A 25,038-nucleotide genomic window follows, 5' to 3' on the forward strand; every position below is an offset into this window, starting at 1 on the left:
TCTAGTTGAGACACTATGAAACTGAGAAGTTGTTTTTCTTTTTTTAAAGGGACACAGGACCCACAAACAAAAAACTGTAGTTCAAGGAGGAAGGTTTCTGATAACTACCTACCTCCCTGGCCTTAAGTTGGGAATGAAGAGATACATACACACTGGTAGTAAAGGTAAACTATACATACACTTGCTTTATCAGATTCTGAAATCTAGCTTCAATTCATCCCAACTCCTGACTTAGATTAATGGGGCTTTGGATTATTACTGTCCCAGAAAAAAATTACTGTAGGCAAAAAAAATCCACAACAAAACCCCAAACACACATTAATCCTCTCTCTGGAAGAAGAAATTAACATTCAGAGCCCACAATTATCTCCAGAATTTCTCCTATACATCTGGCATTAAAACAAAACCAAAACAAAAATTTTAGAAACAAACTTTTAAACAAATGCTTGTTTGTTCACAGAATTAAAAGAGGAGATTCAGAACTTCAGTGTTACACTAGAAATTACAAAAGAACCAAAGGCAATTTCTAGAACTGAATAAATAACTAGAATTAAGAATTAAATGATGAGTTCAATAGACTGAATCAGCTGAAGAGAAAATTAGTGAACTACAAGAGAGGTCAGAAGGAAACATCCAGACCAAAGCATGGAGAAACAAAAGAATGCAAAACTCAGCAATTCTGTAATGTACCTAGATGTAACTCTCATTCTTTTTATTATTACAGGATTCAAAGTGCTTCTTGAATCTATAGCTTGATATGTTTTGTTCTTCTGAAATATCTCAGAGATGGAAGCACAAATATGCAAGAAGGGATGAAGATCAATGAGAAATGAATGTGAATAATATGAATAAATCTAAATAATTTCAAAAGTACAAATAATAGTAAAATGTCTTCTGGGGTTTAAAATATAAAATATATACAAAAACAACTGTGTTAAGTCTAGAGAAGGGGAGTGTAGTTACAGTACTATACTAAGGTCTTTCTATTATCTGAAAAGTATTAACAGTATTAACTTGTATTTTTTTTGAGAAAGTTAAGCATGCATGTTGTATTTTCCTGGGAATCTACTGAGTAACAGAATGAATATATAATTAGCAAGTTTAAAAGGGGTAAGAAATACTACTACTTCCCCAGTAGTCCAGTAGCTAAGAATCCACCTTGCAATGCAGGGAACTTGGGTCAGTCCCTGGCTGGGAAACTAAGACCCCACACACTGTGAAGCCAAGAAGCCTGTGCTCCACAACTACTGAGCCTGCAGACCACAGCTAGACGGTCCATGTGCCACAACAAAAGATCCTGCATGATACAACAAAGATCCCTTGGTCTGCAACTAAGACTCAATGCAGCCATATAAATACATAATACTTTATTATTTTAAAATAAATATTATTTATTTTATTTTTGGCTGTGCAGGGTCTTCCATACCACAGATGGGCTTTCTCTAGTGGTGGTTCATGGGCTACTCAGGGCTCAGGTGCCCCGCAGAATGTGGAATCTTCCTAGATCAAGGATTGAACCCATGCCCCCTGCATTATCAGGCAGATTCTCAACCAGTGGACCACTAGAGAAGTCCCAATAAATAATATTTTTTTTTAAATAAATAAAAGGAAAAAAAATAAGGATAAAATCGAATAGATTCAAAAGGACTCAAAGGGAAAAAAGGAAAGTTAAACAGGTGAAAGAAGAAAGCAAAGAGGCAACAGATTTAAATGTAGCATATCAATAATTACATTAAAAGTAAGCACAGATATTCCAAATAAAAGAAATACATGTTAAATATAAAGATACAGAATAGTTAAAAGAAAAAAGAGAGCAGACAAACACTAACCAAAAGTGTTTGGTTAGTGAATATCAAAGAAAATAGATTTTAAGATTTTCCTTCTTAAAGAAAGAATTTCGTATTAATAAAAAGTTCATTCACCAGGAAGATAAAATTGTAAATCTGTGTACATCTCATTGCCTCAAAGTAAAAATAAACAAGAAAACAAAAACGCATAAATCCGTAACTGTTGTCAATATTAACACACTTCTTTCAGTCAGTAATAGGACAGGCAGAACAACAACAACAAAAAAAATCAGTAAAGATGTAACAGTAAAGAACAAGTTAACAAACTTGACCTAATCAACATATACACAAAAATGTACTTAACAAGTGCAGAAAAACTATTTCCACACACACATAGGACCACTTATAAAAACTGCCTATGTGCTGAGCTATAAAAGCAAAGCTCAACAAATTTTGAAGGATTAAATTAATAATAAGAAGCATATTTTCTTATCAGTGGATTTAAGCTATAAATAACAAAAAGATATCTAGAAAATCATCCTTTGTTTAGAAAATAAGAAAAACACTTTTAAGTAACCCATGAATCAAATAAGAACTTGAAGTAGAAACTGGAAAGTATTTTGAATGTTAAGATAATAAAAATGTGACACCTCAAACCTTTGGATGGCTATGGTCATGCTAAGAAAACAATACCCTTGAATAAACATTAAAAAAAGCTGAAAAGAAACCATTTAAGCTCCATCTCAAAATGACAGAAAGATAAAAAAGACGTTTACCCAAAAAAGTAGGAAAAGAATAAAAAAAGAGTAGAAATAAATGAAATAGAAAACACACTGAATACTCAATTTTAGGAATGAAAAGTGGTACATTAGTCAAGAGAAACAATGAGGAAAAGGAGGGAGGTCATAGGCACTAATCATACTAGAACCATAAAACCAGTGTTACTCAGACAGTTGCCAAATAAAATGAACTTTTAGATGTTATCATAATAGATCTAAGTATATTTTGAATGTAACCAGACCTTAAACGTGAGTAATGTCTACTTCTGACTATGTGCTGCAGGGAAGTGAACACATATCTGACAATTTAAAGGAATAATGGCAATAGAAACAATGAATTAATAGACCAAATGTCATCAAACTTTTTCTATAAATAGCCAGATAGTAATTTTAGCTTTGTATGCCAGTCTCGGCCACAACTACTCAACTCTGCTGTTGTGATGTTAATGCTGCCACAAATAATAAAATGTAATATTTATGTAATATATATATATATATATATCAAACAATATATGTGTACTTAAATTTCATATTTCATTTGCAATGAAATATTATTCTTTTATAAGCAACAATTTTAAAAAGTAAAAAAAAAAACCCTATTCTTAGCTCATAAGCTGTACCAAAGAATAGGAGGTGAATTCCTCAATAAATTAAATAAAAAGTGATAGCATTTCCACCCCTAGGTTATATCCAAAAGAACTGAAAAGAGGACAAGTGTTCAAATAGAAACCTGTGCATGAATGTTTACAGCAGTATTATTAACAATAGCCAAAAAGAAGAAACAATCAAAATATCCATCGACAGATGAATGGATAAACAAAATACAGTATACCCAGAAATTCACTATAATATTATACTCACTATAATATGTTATGACTGAATATTATTCAATCAGAAAAAGGAATGAAGTGCACATGACGAACACCTTGAAAAAACTGCTAAGTGAAAAGAAGCCACATGAAAGGTCACATTCCAGGTATACCAAATATTCAGAATAAGCAAATCCACAGAGACATGAAGACAATTTGTGGTAGACAGGGGCCAGAGGGAAAGGGAAATAGGGAAAGAGATTTCTGTTTGGGATGATAAAATTCTGCAGTCAGACAGCAGTGATTATCACAACAAATGTACTTAATACTACTCAACTGCACACTTTCAGCTGGCCCAGAAGTCCTATTTTACTGACCCCTAAACTAGAGCTTCAAAAGGAAGCTCAACATACAAGGGAAAACTCAGTTTCAGGCACTGGTATAAAGTCAAAGGAGAGGTACCAATGACGTTAAGGAGTACTACATTGCCATCTATTGGCCTGTGAAGGAAATATTGAAGGTGGTTTCTAAGAAAATTTTACGACTTAACTTTTTGACCTCCTAATTGTTTACCATGTAACAACAAAAGAGCAGAAAAAAGATGAGGCACTCCATATTCAATGCGAAAAAACTCTATAGAGATACTCGACAAATTGCCTTAGAATGACCTCACCTCCTCAGAATGAGCTGGCTAAGCTAAAAGCCATATAGATAATGTGCCTTATAAACAGTTCTTAGATCTATTAATTCAGCTACAAAGGTGGGGCCACAGACACAAAAGTGCCCCAAAGTGGAATATCTCAGAAATGTCCCTATTCCTTACGAAGCATAAGCCAGAAAAACACCTCCCATGCTCTTAAATTGTGTGGAACCTGTTTATTATGGAGACCCAAGATCAGAGATCATGTCAATATCTCTTGATACATAATCTCCATAAAATCCTTCTTAACATGCAACTTCATTATCATTATATTCCTTTAGAGACAAGTATTTAACATTTCCTTCTTTTTACTTGCAAATAAGATAATAAATCCTATCCATTCTTACATCCCAACAGCTTTGCATAATTAAACTCCTATTTAAATCTTGTCCATATTTGATGTAACATACTTCCTTGCTGATCACTTCCTATGTCAATCTCAATTATTTTCCTCTACATTAGTTAAAATCAATTTTCACATTGTTACCTTAGGGCATTATAACCTGGACCAAGACCAAAGAGGTGGCTTTGGAGTGTCAAGAAAACTGATTATGATTTATCAAAACCTACATTAAGTCAGCAACATAGATACTTTCTATTATGGCAGTACAACTGGGAGCCACAATTCATGTGGCCAATACAGCAAAATCACTCAAACTGGACTTCGGCTTTCTCATAAAACAGAAGGATGCAACACGCTCTCTTATCGTTCCCATCAGTAACTTCAATAGGAAGTGTATGCAAGGTTATTTGAAAAAAATACAAGAATTAAAAGCTATTATAAGCAATTAAGGAAGGCAGCAAAAATGGAGTCAGAATGTTTACTTTAAAAAGAGAATTATTATTGATTTTTACCTTAAATTTAGGAACAAATCTAGTAAACTCCTGGTGCCAATTGTTAAGTGTGGATGCAGGCGAAATTATTAAAAAAGGTCCCCAAATGTTCTCTCTCTGAAACAGAAAATCTGCATCAGCCAACTGTAGAAAAACTGAAGAGATTTAACTCAAAATTATAATTAACAACAAAAATAGTTTAGTAGGCAATGTACTATAACAAAAGAAATGGTTCCCATTTCTCATACCTGTACACTCAATAATAATATCATGTTAAGAAAAATAATATTCTGTTACAGTAACACAAACAAGGAAGTTGCTAGTAACATCTTGAGAAAAAAATAGCAATCAATTACTCCCACTCCTCCCACCTCTTACAGGTCCTAATCTGTATCATTCACAAAGCACTTATGACATACTGACTTGTACGTGCTGCTTTTCCTTATACTAGATGATCACAACAATATTACTATTATTTAATTGGAATAGAGCATTTTGCTTTTTTCAAAATGACTTCACACATTTTTTCTCATTTAATTCTTACAAAATTCCTGTAAGGTAGGTATGAGCCCCACTTTGCAGAAGTGGAAACTAAACCTCAGAGAGTTAAAGGGAAGTCAGGTCAAAAGATAAGTGAACTGTCCAAATTAACGCTGCTAGTAAGCATAGAGCTGAGATGTGAAACCAGGTCTTCTGATCTAACTAACTGCAGTGTTTTTGCTACTACACTGGTGGTTCTCAACAAAAGCAGCAGATGGGGAGTGAAAACACATATGCTCAAAACCTGTCCTAACATTCTTGAAAACTAGAAAGTTTCACCACACTGTGTCACCTTGTAAAGGCTTTCAAGACAAGGACCAAGACCTAATGTCATGGTATGCTACAGAATCTAGCATAGTGCTTGATAATGGCTCAGTAGAAAACAACCCTAGGATTGAGAGAGAGGAAGATGAAAAGACTGCATGCATCTACCCACCTCAGCCAGATGGGCCAGGAGGGCAATGCTCTGTACTGTTTTACCAAGGCCCATTTCATCTGCAAGAATGCCATTAATACCCTGGAAAAAAAAAATAACAGTTTTTTCTCATGCTTCATTACTGCCAAAAAGAACTACCCAAAATGTCAGACCTGTTCAAACAAAAGTGACTAGAGATACCCAGTTTCAGCACTATTACTCACTACTGTAATGATTCCTTTTGTCAATTCCAAGCTATAACTCTGAATCATGATACATGAGACAAATGGGCCAAACCCAGTTTTTCAGCTAATCTAATCCAGGCACAAAAGCAATCAGGCTTACTAAGATCACTTAAGACAAATTTTATACACGATACAAATATTTCCCAATAAAGCTTCCAGGTTAGAAATAGAAACATCTTTCTGGTTCCTGCCAAAAGACAATGCTTTTTTTTTTTAAAGGATGAAATCTAAAACATCTTGTGCTCATTTCATAATATATAATTTACAAACAAAACAGAGGGGGTAGCACATAGTTCTAAAATTCACCTGTTCATAGAGATTTGCCAACCAATTCATGCCTTTCAGCTGATAACCTTTTAATTTGCCATTAAATATTGTAGGCTGTGGAATATCCTCACCAGCCCGGATAGATGGGTTTGCCAGGCTATAACTCTCCCCAAACCCAGTGCCAGACTTGTTTGCTGCCCGCAGGGCAGCTGCTCGACTTTCTTTTGCATCTTCATCAAATGACCTTGTCTGGAAAATAAAAGTATATTAGAAGAAAAATATAAGAGGAAAATAATTAAATTCAAATGAAATTCATAATGCCAATTTATCTATCTTGTGCTGGCTGGAACAAACTTTCCAATAATGTAATATATCGTATTACATATAAAGCATGATATAACTGACTCTTGAACAACAAGGGTTTGAACTGTGTAGGTCAATTGACATGAAAATTTTTTCCACTAAATATGTACAAGAGTACTACATAATCCTGCCATTGGTTGAATCTGTGGATGTGGCTCCATAGACATGGCAGGCTGACTGTAAAGTCGTACAAAGATTTTTGACTTCAGGGTGTGTTGGCACCACTAACTCCCAGAGTTACTTAATGGTCAACCGTACATTAAAGTATATTACTAATATTTCAAAATTAACAGTTGTATTAAGCATACACTTTTGATAGACAGGCACTAAGCCATATTACATAATTACTTGCTTCATCAATGAATTTATTTCAAATGTGATATAAAATCTATTTGATTGGTCAGGGTTTTTTGTCTCTATCCTTGACTTGGATTCTGTCAAAGTGACACAGGGGCTCCTATGCAGTATATTAAATGGTGTTTACTTAACTGTGTTTAATTAACATTTACTTAATTCTTTACTTAATTTAATCTGTTGTTTCTTTCTGATTTCATATGTCACTGTATCATGAATAAGCAAGTTATTACTAAAGTGAAAGAATGTGCTAACTTAGCATTTTTTAGGCATGACATAGCTTTCTTAACAATTAAGAGTGTGGTATTTTTCACTAAACAATGATGCACTTCACTTGGTATTATCCATACTTACTGGAGAGGACAGAAAAAAAAAAATAGAAAAACTCTCTTAGCTTTAGTCAACACATTTTTAAAGCTTAGAAAAGCGAAAGCTCGTTTCCCATCTTCCCTCAAGTATTCCTACTATTATTCTAAAGTAAATAGAGCTACAATCCCTGTCGAATATAGTCTCATACATATATACACATTCAACAATGTTTTTAATTGAAAATATGATTAAGTTTAAAGGAAGACTACCTAAGTGAAAGGCTGTAAGGGTATTTCCAGGACCCAACAGTTCATTTCTATAAGACTCACCCGAGCCTGATGAATATGATAAGCATTTTCAGCATTCTTCAGGGCCTGGGCTTTGAAATGGTTACTATCTGAAAAGGGAAAAACTCTGATTATAACATCTCATTAACTGACCTCTTTCAAGGATGCAATTTATACAAGCATATGTGGATCCCTGATTCCACATTATGTTTATCCCTAAATTCAAAGAGAGTGAGGGAGAAGAAAAGGATCTAGTTATTTGACAGACGTAAGGACCTGGAAGTGGTAATGGAGGTAGGGGTCTCCCATGGTCTCCAGGAGCCAAAGTCAGCTCACAAAAGCCACCAGGAGACTGAGCTCCAGTTTTCCAATCCTGCATTTCATGCACGAAGCAATGCTAAAGTCAGGAAAAGCAAGACAATGAGGATTCAAAATTGTAATATATTTATACTGGGTGAAACTATTCTAAAATAAAATAATAGAGAATGTTTAAATCCCAAGATAATCTGAAGCACTCTCATTTTCTCTTACTCAATACGATCTTGAGTACTATTCTCTGTGAAACTCCTCTTAAACTTTACACCAATTCCTCCCTCTCTGTGTGGGTCACTAAAGTATCAAAATAGTCTCTTCTCATGTTTTACTTGCATCACCAAGAATCCTGTTGTGTGAGAGACAAATTCACTGCATTCTTCTGATAAACTACCTTTTATTTCTATTAACAAATCAAAACACAAAATCTTCCCAAATTTGCCAGATCAAATAACCACACCTTTTCCTCTTTAAATTTTTCAGTAAAAGTTTTTCATATGCTTATTTTATAGAAACATTCATACTTTCCTTACTCCAGTTAAAATAAAGTTCCCTTTTGATCAACACTACTTATTGATCAAGACAAAACTTACAAGAATTAATAATGAATATAACCTGAAATACGAAAAAAATGTGGGGTATCGCCTGTCTCTAATTTCTGATTCAGGACTCACCATAATCCTCCTGTGTGATGTTAACTACCACCCCTCCACCAATGTCAATTTGTCTCTGTGCAGAACTATCTTCCAGTTTCCTTAAGATTTCTTCCTGGATCCCATCATGACCCATGTCTCGTTTACGACTCATGAAATGGGCATATAACTCTGTCTGGGTGATCAGGAAGTTCAGTTTTCGCTGTTGCCTCTTAGCCTAAAAGGGAAAAAAGTTGAAAGTGAAAAGAGTCAAATCATCAATCATATACAGGGTAGTCAACAGCATTCACTAAACCTATACATAGTCTGCAAACAACTCCTTTACAAATTCTTTACATTAAGAAAGGGAAAAATTGCTAATGAACAAATTTTATTTATAATCAAGACAGTGGCACTAAAAGCCAGGAATAATCCTCACTTATAGCCTAATAATAACCTATATTTTGCTCTCCTTTAAAAAATGAAATCTTTTTTCCACTAGGCTGCTGTCTAAAACGCTTAATTCTTTATTTCTTTACTTTTAACAGCATTACCATACCAACTAAATTCAAACAACATATGTTACTTAATAACTTTGGTGACAAATATATGTGTACAGCTTTATTTTTAAAAACATATATGTGTTCAAAACTTTAACATTGAAAGTCAAAATAAGTGATGAAGAGCTATAAATTATTCTGCAGGAGGTATCTGAGACTAAGAAGCCCATGAAAAAAAGAAAATGCTGCCCAAAACAACCCATTGTTCATCTGTGATAATGAGAGCTACAAATCATGAATACAGACTAAATATAATATCACAAACACATAATTTTTTTTATGAGAAAGATAAATTCAAGGTGCCTCTGAAATTACCTAGTAAGAAAAATAATCATTATGTCAGTAAAAATCGTTCTTCAAGATAAACAATAAAATGAGTAAGCAAATGATCCAAAAGACTGAATTACATGAAATACAGCTCACACAATAACACCAAATCAAAGGATCATTAATTTTGCATGAACTATTTTATAGTAAATCTCCTATGAAGTATACTTGAGTTATCTTTGATCCACCTGTACAAAAGAAAAACAGTACTTAAATAAGTAACGTGGCCAAGGAAAGATATAAGTCCCAAAGTATGCAACATAAAACCAGACTTCTCCTCAGGCTTTTTTTTAAAAAAAAACATTTTAGCCAGATTCAGATTAGGGAAAAAAATCTGAGAGAAAACGATTTCTTTTCATAAAGTATATGGATTTTCACTAAAGCTAAAGTACCATCAAGAAAACCTTTCTAAATTAAAACAAAAAAGCAACATTCCCTCATACTGAAAGGAAGTAAATTACTATATGTTTAAATAAAGAAGGCAAATTAAGGGAAAAAGGATCCATCAAAAATGTCTTAATTCAGAAACTCACAGAAAAAGATGGAAGTCAACATAATCACAGATGAAACTCTTATCAGTTAGTTACCAACATATTGAGACAATGTCAAACCTAGATTATAAGCCAAGTCACTTTCAAAATTTCAAGATCTATGACTAACTCAAATGCCTGTAAACTCAGTGAGCAAGTATTTCTAACAGCATCAAAAGTTTACTAACTCAAAACACATTTGTCTTTCAAGTAAAAATACACATTGCCCAGGGACTTAAGAAACCTGGGCAAAATCTATACTGCTCATCAAAGGCATGAGACAGGAGGGAAGATGCAGAACTCAAAAGAGCCTCTACAGCTCTGTTTGACAGGAGTACTACTTATACCTGAAAGAAAATATCCAATCCTCCAATTCTTTTCCTTCTCCAGACCTCAACTGTCCCTCCACTCATCCCAATGGGTTTACCAATGGCAACACAGTGGCTTTGTCTTCTTAATCTCTCCTCTTGCTTACCTGAATAATATGCTCACTTGATATCAAGCTTAGCAAGAGAACTGACTGCAAGTTAAAACAGAAAAGTAGGTGGGAGAATGGGTCTCAGAAAACTGCAACCAGTCCTGATCTTCCAACAAACTGAAATTACAGCCAGCACTTGGAACTAAGCCAAGCTAAACTATAAGCTGTTCTCTTTTTCTTTCATTCCTTCCTTTTCTTTCCTTTTTTTTTTGGGGGGGGGTGCTGGGGAGGGGGCGAATGTCCTCCAGAAATAAACAAAAGAATAAGGCTACAAAGAATATAAGAAATTAACACAAAAGAGAGGTGAAGGCCAGGGAGAAGACCTTACTAAAAGAATAAAAACAACTGATTTACTGGACTAAAATCACTATCCTCAAAGTTATGTGTTAAAATATTTTTTCGATGGTTTCATTGGTTATATTTATAACTTACGAATGTAAAACAATCTCTCAATATGGCTGCAGCTATTATGATTTTCGAACTTTCATGCTATTGCCCTACCTCCCGCATTTCTTCATCCAACTTCCGCTGCTCCAAGGCTTCCTTCTCTGCACGTTTGCGGTGTTCCTTCTCCACTTTCTCATACTTCTTCCAGTATAGAAGCATTTCCTTGGTGAGGCGGCGGGCACGAGGTAAAGTCTCCTTACAGTTTTTTTGGGCCTGCAAGGCGGCTCGACGCACCTCCTTCATGCATTGGTGGGCGAGCTGCAGATGACAACGTAGTATGACAATGGAGGAGGACCCAACACTGGGGCCAGTTCTCCCTGGACTCTAAACCACAGCATCCCTCAACTTGCCCAGTGCATCGTCCGCCTATGGCCGTATCTTTTTCTCTTCCAATCTGATTAACATCCCTAAACAGGAGTGTGAGCTAGTCCCAGGTCTGTGAGAAATCTACAGACCTTAGAAGATGAAAAAAATATATAGTAACCTACAATGTTCTAGAAGTTTTGAAGTATTGTTAAACACATTACTATTAAGAGCTGTTGGGAACTCCCTGACAGCACAGTGGATAGGACTCCAAGCTCTCACTGTCAAGGGCCCTGGGGGTTCAATTCCTGCTTGGGGAACCAAAATCCCACAAGCTATATGGTGTGGCCAAAAAACTAACAAAAAAAAAAAAAAAAAAACAAGAGCTGACAATATTTATTATATGCTAGGCACCATTCTAAGTTTAACGTAACTAATTCATTCTCCATAAAAACCCTATGAAGTTGGCATTTTATGTATAGATGAGAAAATGAGGATGAGTAGCCCAAGGACACACAACTAGTAAGCTTACTTCATCTAATTCTCACAACACTCAAAGTTGTACTGTTGTTGTTGTTGCTCAGTTGCTCAGTCCAATCCAACTCTTTGCAACCCTGTGGACTGAAGCACGCCAGGCTTCCCTGTCCATCACTATCCCCCAAAGTTTGCTCAAACTCTTGTCAATTGAGTCAGTGACAAAGTTGTATTAACTCCTTCTATGAGAAAGTATTAATACCACCATTTCTTAGATGAAGAGTCTGAGCACAGGATGATGCCATGGTTTGACCAAGGACTTAAGAGTGGGCTATGGTCTTACCCAAAAAGGTATGAAAACCAAAAAGGCAAGGAAGAGCAATTCTATTTATAAAATAGATTGAAAACATTTAGAAACTCTCTCAAGTACTATTAGATTATCAACAGGTCAAAAGAGATAAGAACAGCAAACATAGACCTAAATAACAAGAACATATTCCAGCAAAACATAAAATGGGAAATATAAAACTATAATCTTACCTTGCGGCTATTGGTGAGAAACAAGTTACGAGCTGAAGCTTTCTGCTTGTTGGCCTAAAATATTTAAAACAATATCTCAATTAGGATTCCTTTTTCAAAAAAAGATTGTGTAGACTGGTACTGTCATTTATTGATCTCTATGAAGATTTTTAAAATGTCAAACCAAGCATATTCAAAGTACATTACTTTTTCAGTTAAAAAAGACACATCACTTCCAAGAGTTATCCAAATGTGCCACTCAGAACCACACATAAAGTCCTAAAGCAAAGTTAAAAAGAATAAGCTGGTGCTGTGTCTGCCTTAGATCTAATCTTCTGTATACTTCTGGGGAGAATTTGAGTTATATTTAAGGCTTGAACTAGGAAAATCTAACAACATATACTAACCCTGATTAGGACACTGCTGTCTAGGGCCAGTCTGCAAAGAAGCTGAGACAGCAGGGCACTGACATACAGAAATCATTTGGAGAAAGGTGAACTAGCCTCTCAGTTTGTGATTCCAGTTCTACCTCCAGCCAAGGAACACCCACTGCCACTATTACTTAATTTCTACCACCACTTGACCTCATCTTCTTCAACATAAATTCCAAGGCAGACCTAATACAAGATGACTCAGCAGCCCACAACCAAGTCTCAAGCTGCTTATCATGTCTTCCACTTCAATGAAAAAAAACCAAGCAACCATCTGCAATAAAAAAACCTGATTTCCCATGAGAGCCCATTTATTTGATGTGAAAACAGAGCCTAGTGGCTCTCTGATTATTAAAGAACTTTCCTGACTATAAAGAACCAATAGGTTTAAAGTTACACAAAGGGCCTGAAAGTCATTTCTATAATAGTCCAACCTCAGACTGTCTGATTAAGGGAATTTTTTTAGGGCTTTTATCAAAAACTTTCTCTAAAGCAGCTATTGCCACTCTAAAGATAAAAATCTAAAATACTCTCACTGAATTCCTTATCATCTGAAGGCTCTTCACCAGGTATGAAATGAGTTTTTCTATAACTTTTCCCATTAAGAATATTCATACCAAGTCAACAGGGCACATGAAAAGATGCTCAACAGCACTAGTCATCAGAGAGATGCAAATCAAAACAAAAAGGAAATAGCATCTCACACCTGTCAGAATGGTCACTATCGAGAGGACCACAAATAACAAATGTTGGAGAGGATGTGGAGAAAAGGCACACCGTTAGTGGGAATGTAAATTGGTACAGGTGCAATGGAAAACAGCATGGAGATGTCTCAAAAACTAAAAACAGAACTAGCACATCATCCAGCAATTCCTCTGCTGGGTACATATCCAGGGAAAACAAATACATCAATTATTTTATGAAAATATTAACTGATTCAAAAAGATACACACACCCCAACGTTCACAGCAGCACTATTTACAATAGTCAAGATATGGAAGCAATCTAAGTATCCAACAACAGATGAACGTGTGCCATTTGCAACAACATGCACGGACCTAGAGAGTATTATGCTTAGTGAAATAAATCAGATAGAGCAAGACAGTTACCATATGTGGAATAAATTCCACTTTTATGTGGAATCTAAAATATAAACGAATATAGTAAAACAAAAACAGTGTCGTAGATATAGAGAACAAACTAGTGGTTCCTAGAGGAAAGAGCGAAGAGAGGGAACAAGATAGTGATATGCGATTAACAGGTTCAAACTACTATGTTTTTTTTATACTGAGTTGTGTGAGTTGTTTATATATTTTGTATATTAACCTTTTGCCAGTCACATCATTTGTAAATATTTTCTCCCATTTTGTAGGTTTTCTTTTCATTCTGTCAATGGTTTCTTTTGCTGTGCAAATGCTTTTAAGTTTAATTAGGTCCCATTTGTTTATTTTTGCTTTTCTTTCTTTTGCCTTAAGGGACAGATCCAAAGAAATATTGCTACAATTTATGTCGAAGGTTGTTCTGCCTATGTTTTCTTTCACGAGTTTCATATCTTATCAGATCTTCAACTCGAGTTTATTTCTGTATACGGTGTGAGGAAACTGAACTAACTTTAGAGTTATGGAAAAGGTGCAAAAAATAGAGTTCCCTTACTACTCCCCACCCCCGCTTTCCCTAATTTTAGCAATTTATATAATCACAGTACAATTATTAAGAAAGGAAATTAACACCAGCAAAGTATTGACTAAATTACAGGTCTTATCTGAATGCCAAGAATTTCTGCACTAATATCCTCTTACTGTTCCAAGATCCTAGAAGAGGATCCAACAATGCATTCATTTAGTTGCTCTTCTTAACCTCTTCCTGGATGTAACATTTCCTCAATCTTTCTCTTTCATGTCCTTGACACTTTTGAAAAGCACAATCAGTTATTCTGCAAAGTGTCCCAAAATGTGTGGATTTTCTCGTGTTTCCTCAAAACTGGAATGACATTATGCACTTCAGCAAGAAAAGCAGAGAAATGAAGCACTGATGATGTACTCCTCCCAGCGCACCACATCAAGGAGTTCATGGTATGAACATTTATATTACTTGTGATATTTACTTTGGTCATTTGGATAAGGTGCACTCTGCCAGTTTTGAGGCTATACAAATTCTGTTTCTCCTCTTCTGCCCTCTAATTTTAGCATTCATAAATGCATCTAGTCTGCAACAAGTATTACTGTGGTATCTGCATAAGGATAATTTTATTTTCTTCTTTCCTTCTATATATATTAACTGAATTTCATACTGAAAGGTAGAGATGCTCTATCTAGACCTTTGTCTATTCAGGTATTTATGAAGTATGGGCTGATAACTATTTCTTTTATTCTGTGGGTTAAAATTCAGTATCATTATTATTTTGTTGCTCAAATTATTCTAACTTTGGCCATGAAGTGGTCCTTTAAGTTTGTTCCTGTGTTCTTTTGACAAACCCCTCCTTCCCCTCCAGCTTTTTTCAGAACTTCCTTACTTTCTAGCAGCACTTAAAAGTGTTTTAAGGTTTATTTTGCTGGTTTTTTGGCGGGGGGTAGGAGGGGACAGAGGGCAGAGGGGTGAGTAAAGGCTATACTGTGTGGCTTGTGGAACCTTAGTATCCCAACCAGGGATTGATGCACCAAGTTCTAACCATTGGACCACGAGAAAATTCCCTAAGGTTCATTTTGCATTCTCCCTGCTGAGTTCTGGAATACGGTACTTCTTTAAGGAGCCCTGATTCCTTTTACTAGAGAATAAAAGTTGTTTAGAAACCAAGACCTGGTTGCCAGGTATCCTCATTGTTACTAGGGTGTCACTGCTACTAGAGGTGGAAAAAAAACCATACATACACACCCAAGTATATCTCTGTATCTGGGTGTGTATATAAAACCATGAATTTATACTGATACCTCTGATTCCAATCAAATTTCATGGGCTTCATTTTAACTTTCCCCTTCCTTCTTACTTTTAATTTCTTTCTCCAGAAGTGAAAACTGGCTCTCACATACAATGTATTTACTGATTTGTTCAATGCCAATATACACATAAAGTCGTTTCAAAACTGTTAACCTAGACCCCTGGGAGAAACACTTTTTGTGTGTTAATCATGGCATTTACGTATAGCTCCATCAGTCCTTACCCTTTCATATCTGATCAAAATACTGTTTCCCTCAGTTACTTATATGAGTTCCTTGTTCCACACTCCCTGTAACTTGATTATATTACTCATTTCTAATACAGTTAAGTATATTTGTTCCTATTTTTATTCCCTTTTGCCCACACATCCCCCTAACCTTCCTCTCCAGCCACATCCTGACTGGCTTGATATTTTATTTTGAAGTATGTCAGAGACACATAAAACATTAGTATGGTTCTGAAAATCAGCCTTGTACAAGATACATTCAAAGACTTCCTCCTCATCCCTGCTACCCTGTTCCCATCCCTTCCCTTCTTTCTATCCTTTTCCCACCTGCCCTTTATAAGGAATCAATCACTTTAATTTCTGGTTGATCCTAATTTCTGGTTGATCCCTCTTGAATTTCTTTTGAACAGGTATTTGTGCATTTTCTTAATATTCCCTTTGTTCTCACATGAAGGGTATATTTACTTTTTAATGTTTTGCCTCTTTCATTTAACTGTATGTCCTAGAAATTACTTTGTATCAGCTCAGAGAGGTCTTCCTCATTCTTTAACAGCAATATGATAATCCACTGAGTAGACCTGTCATCGTTTAATTCAACCCCCATATATGGACATTTAGACTGTTTTCATTATTTTGCAATTACAAATAATGCTACAATGAATAACCTCATTTACATGTATTTTGTGTTTACTTTAAGGTAGATTCCTAGAAGTGGAAGTACTGATTTGAAAGGTAAATGCATCTGTTGCTAACTTTCCCTCTAATACAGTTCTAATTTGTATTCCGAGCAATAATGCATGAGACCACCTGTTTGCCCGAAGGCTCCTTAATAGAATGAACTGTTATATTTAAAAATTTTTGCCAGTGTAATAGGTGACAAATAGTTTTATTTTTGTCTAAGGGTACCTAAGTGGTTTTTCATTTGTATTACCCCAATTATGAGACACTTTGAACTAAATCTGTGGTAATTTTTCCCCTCAATTGTTAAGTTCTTTCTGTGTTGGAGACAATAGCCTTGTAACTATAGTATTCAATGTAAATAATGTCTCACAATTTGTCAGCTGTCTTTTGTCAGGCAAAACTTATTTTTATGTGGTCAAATTTAAGAGTATTTTCTTATATTACATCTGGATGTTGAATTATAAACTCTTTCCTACACAAAAATTAGATTAGAAATGCAATCATTTTATTCTAATATTTGTATGATTTCATTTTTTAACACTGATATCCCAAATCCATTTAGAGTATATGTGTGAAACACAGACCTAATTTTACCTTTTTTTGAAAAGGCTATCTAGTTGTCCAGCACCACTTATTAAATGTACTAGTCTATCTGCCTATTCATGTGTCAATATCATGCTATTTTAATTGCAGACATTTTACAGTGTGTTTAAACATTTGGGAAGGTTTTTTTACTTTTTCTCTAGCAATTCTTGCATACTGACTTTTTCCACAGAGTTTAGAATCAGCTTCTAAATTCATGAAATATCCTGTTCATATTTCAATTAAGGTTGCACTCAGTTTATAATGAAGCAATTAATTGAATAAAATGCAAACCACTGGTGAATCTAAGGAATACAGACATTCCTTGCATTATTTCTGCAACTTTTAAGTTTGAAATTAGCAAATCAAACTAAAATATTCAAACAAATTAAATGAATGCTTATATATGTTTTTCCTAATCATTCACATTTTCTTCTAATACCTGTGATTATTCAGTAACATCTACATGTTTACGGTGTCTAAGAAAACACATCTCCATCATTTTGTTTTAATCTCCTGTATTATCACTTTAAATTTTGCTGTCAAGTCTCTATTATTTTATGTAAGAAAATTGTATTTCTTCCTCAAAGAGGTCTCCCTCCATTTTTTTGGCAAAGGAGCATAACACAACAATTAAATCCTGATCAAATTCTAGAAAATCAATTAACCAAGGAGATTAATCAATTAATCCAGGATTCTCCTAATTCCAATACATAGTTTCTTCCTGAATCCTGTGAAAGAATCCAGCTCCCCCAGCTTTTTTTTGGAGGGCAGGCAGAGAAAATTCTACCTGGAGGCACTGACTGACCTTTGGTAGTTCCTTCTTCACAATGCTGAGCCACACTTTCCTGCGACGGGCATTGAGCTGCTCAATGGATAAGTGCTTCTTCTTGGTGCCAGGAGGAGGTGCATCATGAGAGAACTTGGCAAAGACTTTGGTCTGGTGGTGGTGGCGACGAGGGGATTCTTCAGAGGAAAGTTCTTCATCTCTTCGCCTTTTCTTCTTCACTTTTTTCAACTTAGCTGCAAAGGAACAGACTCTCAGAAGGTTGCCTTTCTTTTCTTCCACAGGAGAAAGTCATAAAACAACCTTATCACTTTAAGAAAAATCAAGATTCTTTTCTCATTCCACTTAGACTAGCGATGTTTATCCCTTTATCTATCCAGGTCCATGAATATTCCAAGATCACACTACCTCGGAAAAGAACACTGGATATCCCTATTTACATGAATGAGAAATAAAACAGAATGTTGAGAACTGAATTTCTTTTGAACCCAACAATAGGAAGGGAGGCTTACAAATTATCATGAGCTCAAGTAATGATCAGAAGGAAGGAAAAATTTCTATTTGGTGGCAATGTGAGGTGACTAAAAAAAAAAATAACAGAGAAAGAAATAATGCATTTGCTGATATTACACTAAGATCTGTGAAAAGAAAATTATACATGAAAGAAAAACCTAGCTTGAAAGGGAGGGTAGAAGGATGAGAGACTACAGAGATAAAACAAGGAGGATGTGGAAGAAACAAGGGAAGAAGGCTAAAAAGAGTTTTTCTGAATAGCGTTTTTAGGGGAATAAAATCTGCCTAGTACAGATAGTCTAAAACTTTCCTTTCCTATTTCCTTCCTGATTTCTAGACGCTTGGAACTCAAGAGAGGAAAGAGACATTTCCTGGCAAACATGCAAACAAATACTCCTGAAGATCAGGAGGTGATCTATTTTAAATCACTACATACAGCAACAATTATATCTTATTCCAAATACTTCAGGTTACTCCTCATACCTCCCTATGTAACCAACTTCTTTCTCTCCCAGAATACTTTCACTATTTAGACAGTATGTAGAAGAAAAAAAAGGAACAAACTAATCGGCTTAAACCTCCGGCAAAGAATCTATAGTTCTCATGTCTTCATAATTCTAGAAAAGATCACAAACCAAACAAAATAAGTTTAGTTATATTTAAAATTAGTGATGAGATAAAGGAGGCTAGGGTTTTTCAAATGAAGCAAATTTCTACTACATGGATTACGTTCAAAGTCCAAACGCACCTGAAACTGAGAATGAGTAAAGGTAGAAGGCAAGTCAATATGCTTACCTTTAAGTTTCTTTTCTTCCTTGAATTTCTTTTTTTTGGGTCCTAGAAGGTGCCGCTGCTGCTCATAGAAAGGGTCATAGGTGGAGAGCAGCCCTGCACTGTAGTACTGGTACTGCTGCAACTAAAACAGGCAAAGACATGATGCTTAGAAGGGCCCATCTCTCTTACAGCTCAGTCTTCAAATCATCGCTATTTAAAAAAGCCATTCCAGAGGAAAAACCACAGTTGCTACATGTACTGTTCTTCCCATACATGTATTCTTATAGTATAAAGGGACCAATGAAGATCTAATACATCAAAGTGAATTATTTCCTTAACTTCAAAACAAAATGGTTTCACTGGCTATGCACACAGCAAGTTGTTGAAAATAACTTTAAAAAATCAAACAAAAATCCTTCATAATTCTGAGTCTCCACCAGAGTATTTACTTTGCTCTGACACATATTTGTCATTGCCAAAAGGTCTCCTCTTGAATTCATCAACAAGAAACAAACATATTTCTATTACCAATAGGTCCTCAGATTTACTAAGATTCCTAACACCTGCTTTTCTAGCTCTTAGTTTTATATTTGGTTTGAATAGTCCCCAGCCATCCAATTCTTCATTGTTTGAAGTCTTCTCTCTTCATTTCCCACTAAGAGAGTTTGACAACATTATACATAGTGTTTTTGTTACCAGAATTCAAACATACGAATAATCTACTTTTTTCTGTCCAAAGAGTAATCTTTTCAAACATTTCATTTAAATTGACTTCCAAAGTTCAATGGGTAACCATGATGATAAATAAATAAAATTAGGTAGTCCATTGTTGAATCTCTTCCCTGAATTATAGCCAAAGGAATTGTTCAAGGACTGAAGCTAGCATAGGAGAGTGCCGTGAAGAACTACTACGAGGTCTATTAAAACATTCATCGAACTGCACACTTAAAATCTGTGAACTTTTCCATATGTGCATTTTACTTCAATTTAAAAAAAACAAAAACAAATATTTTGAATGCTGCTGCTGCTAAGTTACTTCAGTCATGTCCAACTCTGATCCCACAGATGGTAGTCCACCATGCTCCTCTGTCCCTGGGATTCTCCAGGCAAGAATACTAGAGTGGGTTGTCATTTCCTTCTCCAATATTTTGAATACCAATTGCCTTACAATGTACTTTAAGAAGGAACTCCTTGTCTAAGTCAGAAGTCATATATTTTATTATCTGTCACTTCTACAGGTTTATAACTTTTAACATATTATTCAAAGCTTTCTAAACTAACTTTGGACCTTAATGGTGGAAAGCTTTTAAGTCTTCAAATATCCTATTACTCATTAGGTACAAAGTGTTGAGACTTCTGGCAAAAATCAGAAGGCATTGATAACAGCATTCAAATAACTGCCACTTAAATCATCAATCTAATGTTATTATGTGAAGAAAGGGAGTTTTTCCAAGATAGGAACACTTTCAAAAAAACAACTGCATTAAAAAAGCAACCATAAGAATTTTAAATGGTGCCTTGGAAAACAGGCTGACAGTTCCTCCAAAAGCACAGAGTTACCATATGACCCAGTGATTCTTTTCCTCGGTATATGGTCAAGAGAATAAAACAAACTCACACAGAAAACCTATACACAAATCTTCATGGCAGTATTATTCATAAGAGCCAAAAAGTGAAACAGCTCAATATTCATAGCTATGATCCATAAAGCTCAAAAAGTAGAAGCAATCCAATTAGTTCATCAAATGATGCATGGATAAATAAAATACAGTATGTCCATACAATGGAATATTATTTGGTAATAAAAAGGAAAGAAGTACTAATAATACATGTTACAACATGAATGAACTCTGAAAATATGCTAAGTGAGAGAAGCTGGACATAAAGCACCACATGTTCCATTTGTACAAAATGTCTAGACTAGGCAGTTTATAGAGAAATGGTGGATTGATAGCTGCCTGGAGCAGAGCGGAATGAAGAGAATGAGAGGGAAGTTTCCTAGTAGCTAAGTGGTTAAGACTCCAGGCTTTCATTTCCGTGGTCTAGGTCAATCTCTTATCAGGAAACAGATTCCTTAAGCTACAAGGAACAGCCAAAACTAAAAAAAAAATTGAAAAACAGAATGAGGAGCAAGAACTAAGTGGAATGAGACTTCTTTTTGGAGAAAATATTCTGAAATAAGATAGTGATGACAGTTACAAGTTCTAGAATATACCAAGAACTGAACGGTATACATTAAAACACTGAACTTTTTTGGCATGTGAAATGTTTTTCAATTATTAGAACAACTACAACCACCATCTAAATATAAAGTTACAAAGATATAGTTACAATTAATATAAACCAGAGGGTAAACACCCAGCATGAAAACCTGAGATTTCTCCTGGAACTCTTTACCTCCTTCTCTTTACTATACTTATTCTGGTGAAGTTTCTTATATTTGTGCAGTCGCAACATATTATGAAGATCTTCTCTGCTGAGACTGAGTTCTTCCTCTTCGTCATCATCATCTTCTTCTCCTTCATCGTCTTCACTATGAGAATCTGCCTCACTGGATTCATCACTCAGCAAAATGCTCTGAAAAAGGGAGGAAATGGAAATGGAACTTCTGATATGAAACAATTACTTTCATAATCCAAGGATTCTTTTTTCCACTTTTCAAAACGACAAAAACAACTGGAGGATAATCATTCTAGTTTCCCTTATATTATTCTTTACCAATTCAACTGAAAAACAAAAAGGTAATCAATTAAACCTACTACGTCGAGGCTGTATATTGTCACCCTGCTTATTTAATTTATATGCAGAGTACATCATGAGAAATGCTGGGCTGGATGAAGCACAAGCTGGAATCAAGATTGCCAGGAGAAATATCAATAACCTCAGATATGCAGATGACACCACCCTTACGGCAGAAAGTGAAGAGGAACTAAAAAGCCTCTTGATGAAAGTGAAAGAGGAGAGTGAAAAAGCTGGCTTAAAGCTCAACATTCAGAAAACAAAGATCATGGCATCTGATCCCATCACTTCATGGCAAATAGATGGGGAAACAGTGAAAACAGTGGCAGACTTTATTTTTTGGGGGCTCCAAAATCACTGCAGATGGTGACTGTAGCCATGAAATTAAAAGACGCTTACTCCCTGGAAGAAAAGTTATGACCAATCTAGATAGCATATTCAAAAGCAGAGATATTACTTTGCCAACAAAGGTCCGTCTAGTCAAGGCTATGGTTTTTCCAGTAGTCATGTACGGATGTGAGAGTTGGACTGTGAAGAAAGCTGAGTGCCGAAGAATTGATGCTTTTGAACTGTGGTGCTGAAGACTCTTGAGAGTCCCTCGGACCACAAGGAGATCCAATCAGTCCATTCTAAAGGAGATCGGTCCTGGGTGTTCTTTGGAAGGAATGACAGTAAAGCTGAAACTCCAGTACTTTGGCCACCTCGTGTCAAGAGTTGACTCATTGGAAAAGACTCTGATGCTGGGAGGGATTGGAGGCAGGAGGAAAATGGGACGACAGAGGATGAGATGGCTGGATGGCATTACCGACTCAATGAACGTGAGTTTGAGTGAACTCCGGAGTTGGTGATGGACAGGGAGGCCTGGCATGCTGTGATTCAACGGGTCGCAAAGAGTCGGACACGACTGAGCGACTGAACTGAACTGAAACCTACTGATCCCCAAGTAAAAAGCACTAAAACATAAGAAATGCTATCAAAAGCAACAAGGCTAAATTTCACTTAGTATATATACTACACATAAGATAATTTAACTAAATGTCAAATTCTAAGACAAAAAACTAAACAAAAGCTAAAAAACTAGTATAGCATAAAAGGGAATATAGAATGCTAGTTGTGATGGCTGATAAAGGAGAAACAACCCCAAAATCCATTAACAGACGAATGGATAAACAAAATGTGGTACTATCCATATAACAAAGTATTATTTGGCAACTGAAATGAAGGAAGGAGTACTGACGTGCTGTAACATCAATGATCGTTGAAAACATTATGCTAAGTAAAAGAAGCCAGACAAAAAAGGCCACATTTAATGTTTCCATTTATATGAAATGTCTAGAACAGGCAAATCCACAGAGACAGAAAACAGGTTAATGGTTGTGAAGGGCTGGGGAAACTAGAGAATGAGTAACTGCTAATGAGTAGAATTTCTTTCTGGAGTGATGAAAATGCTCTTGAATTAGACAGTGGTGATGGCTGCAATAACTTTATGAATGTACTCAAAATTATTAAATTATAAATTTTAAAAGGGAATATTTAATGGCATGTGAATTACATCTTGATTTTTAAAAATATGATGGCGAAGCATAGAGGTTACTGCACTCCCAACAGTTTAAAACCTCACTCACATGAAGCAAATCAGGACTTTACTGAGTCTTTTAAATGCCCTGGTGATAAAAATGAAAGGATAACTTTAAACCACACTGAACTCTTCACAATAAAAGTATAAAACAGAGAAATAATTAGTTTCATTAGAAGAAAGGCTATCCTTAATTGAATTGAGCTAATGACAGTAATCTTGTAAGAGTGTAAATGAGATTGTCACTTCCTTGCTTACAAATACTCCAACTGCTTACCACTGTAACAAGAGTTAAAATACAAATTCAACACAGTGTACAAGGCCCAACATGATAAGCCAACCTCAGCTTCTACTATCCTCTTACTGTACTCCAGCTGTATCAGCCTTCATTACTTCCCCAAACATACCAAGTTGCTTCGGCCCTCAGGACTTCTGCCATTTTTCCTTCTTACTGAAATGCTTTTATCTTAAACCTTTAGAGTTCTCTCTGATCATTCAGCTAAAATGTTACCTTTTAAAGAAACTATTTATTTACTTATGTACAGGCTTACTCCCTCCATTAGAATGTAAGCTACTCAGGGTGGGAACTCTATGTATCTATGTACAACAATGTTGCCCAAGGCAGGATGCCTCAATCAACATCTGCTAGAATGAATGAACTACTCAGATACAAATAAAAAATAAACTGTCCTTATAAGCCAGTAAAGGCAAGGATCTTATCTGATATATTCCTGTACTCCCTTGCTTAGCATAGGGCTTTATTCTTAAAAACTTTGTTAAAATGAACTTTGCTGAGTCCTCTAGATTTTTCTCTATAATCTCTTAAAACACCACCCAGAATAAAAGACTCCTGTCTAGGAAAATCTCTGCCAGTGTACCAAAATTAATCAGTTACTTTTCTATTTGTAATTTTAGTGGGTTATTTAAATTATAAATGTTCTACCTTATCTCTTACCTTTAGCCACTTTCTGCTTTTCTTCAACTTAGAGAAGTTATATAAATTCCCTTTGTCAAATTTTGATTCTGTGTAAAGAAATACAAAGAATAAAAAAAAAAGAAAGGACAACTGACCCAAGAAAACTGATAGTTCAAAAAGGGATCTAATACCACACTAACCTGACTGTAGAACTCCATTCAATGAGTATGTGTTTAACATTTCAGAAGTGCTTGCTCCAGAAGTCTCACCAAGCAATGAATTTGGAGGTTCTTCCTTAACTTGTATCAAGGGATCTCCAGACTGAGGCAATAGAGGATTACTGTCATCCAGTCCATCTTCACTTTCATCACTACAAATTAAAGAATGATGAATCCACAATAAAAACTGACCCAGAAAAATATTATAATTTATGATTAGTAGACTAAACACTTTACAGAAGAAACTGATCCTTTGGTTAAATTGACTGTATTTTATTTGAAAGAGAGAAGAGAAAAAAAAAAATCTAAAACCAGTAAGATATTTTAACCCTAAAATCTACAGGAATAATGGGAATCAGAACTGTGGTAAAACATTACATTGGGAAGATG

The 25,038-nt window shown here is 35.3% G+C and overlaps 1 protein-coding gene across 2 annotated transcripts in view; it reads right to left on the reverse strand.

Annotated features, from left to right (window-relative positions):
* The window catches only part of INO80 (INO80 complex ATPase subunit), a 121,084-nt gene that overhangs the window by 67,797 nt on the left and 28,249 nt on the right, over positions 1-25,038 (reverse strand). For both annotated transcript variants that reach the window (XM_042252297.1, XM_004010458.5), the window contains exons 3-14: positions 24,631-24,800; positions 24,470-24,537; positions 21,597-21,776; positions 19,221-19,341; positions 17,934-18,148; positions 12,293-12,346; positions 11,030-11,233; positions 8,676-8,871; positions 7,732-7,799; positions 6,416-6,625; positions 5,886-5,966; positions 4,931-5,026 (exon numbers count right to left, since the gene is read on the reverse strand). In XM_042252297.1, coding sequence (XP_042108231.1) covers positions 4,931-5,026; positions 5,886-5,966; positions 6,416-6,625; positions 7,732-7,799; positions 8,676-8,871; positions 11,030-11,233; positions 12,293-12,346; positions 17,934-18,148; positions 19,221-19,341; positions 21,597-21,776; positions 24,470-24,537; positions 24,631-24,800 — 1,663 coding nt within the window. The remainder of the gene's footprint in view (positions 1-4,930; positions 5,027-5,885; positions 5,967-6,415; positions 6,626-7,731; positions 7,800-8,675; positions 8,872-11,029; positions 11,234-12,292; positions 12,347-17,933; positions 18,149-19,220; positions 19,342-21,596; positions 21,777-24,469; positions 24,538-24,630; positions 24,801-25,038) is intronic.

This window comes from Ovis aries, chromosome 7 (assembly GCF_016772045.2).
Source record: "Ovis aries strain OAR_USU_Benz2616 breed Rambouillet chromosome 7, ARS-UI_Ramb_v3.0, whole genome shotgun sequence".
Lineage (NCBI taxonomy): Eukaryota > Metazoa > Chordata > Mammalia > Artiodactyla > Bovidae > Ovis > Ovis aries.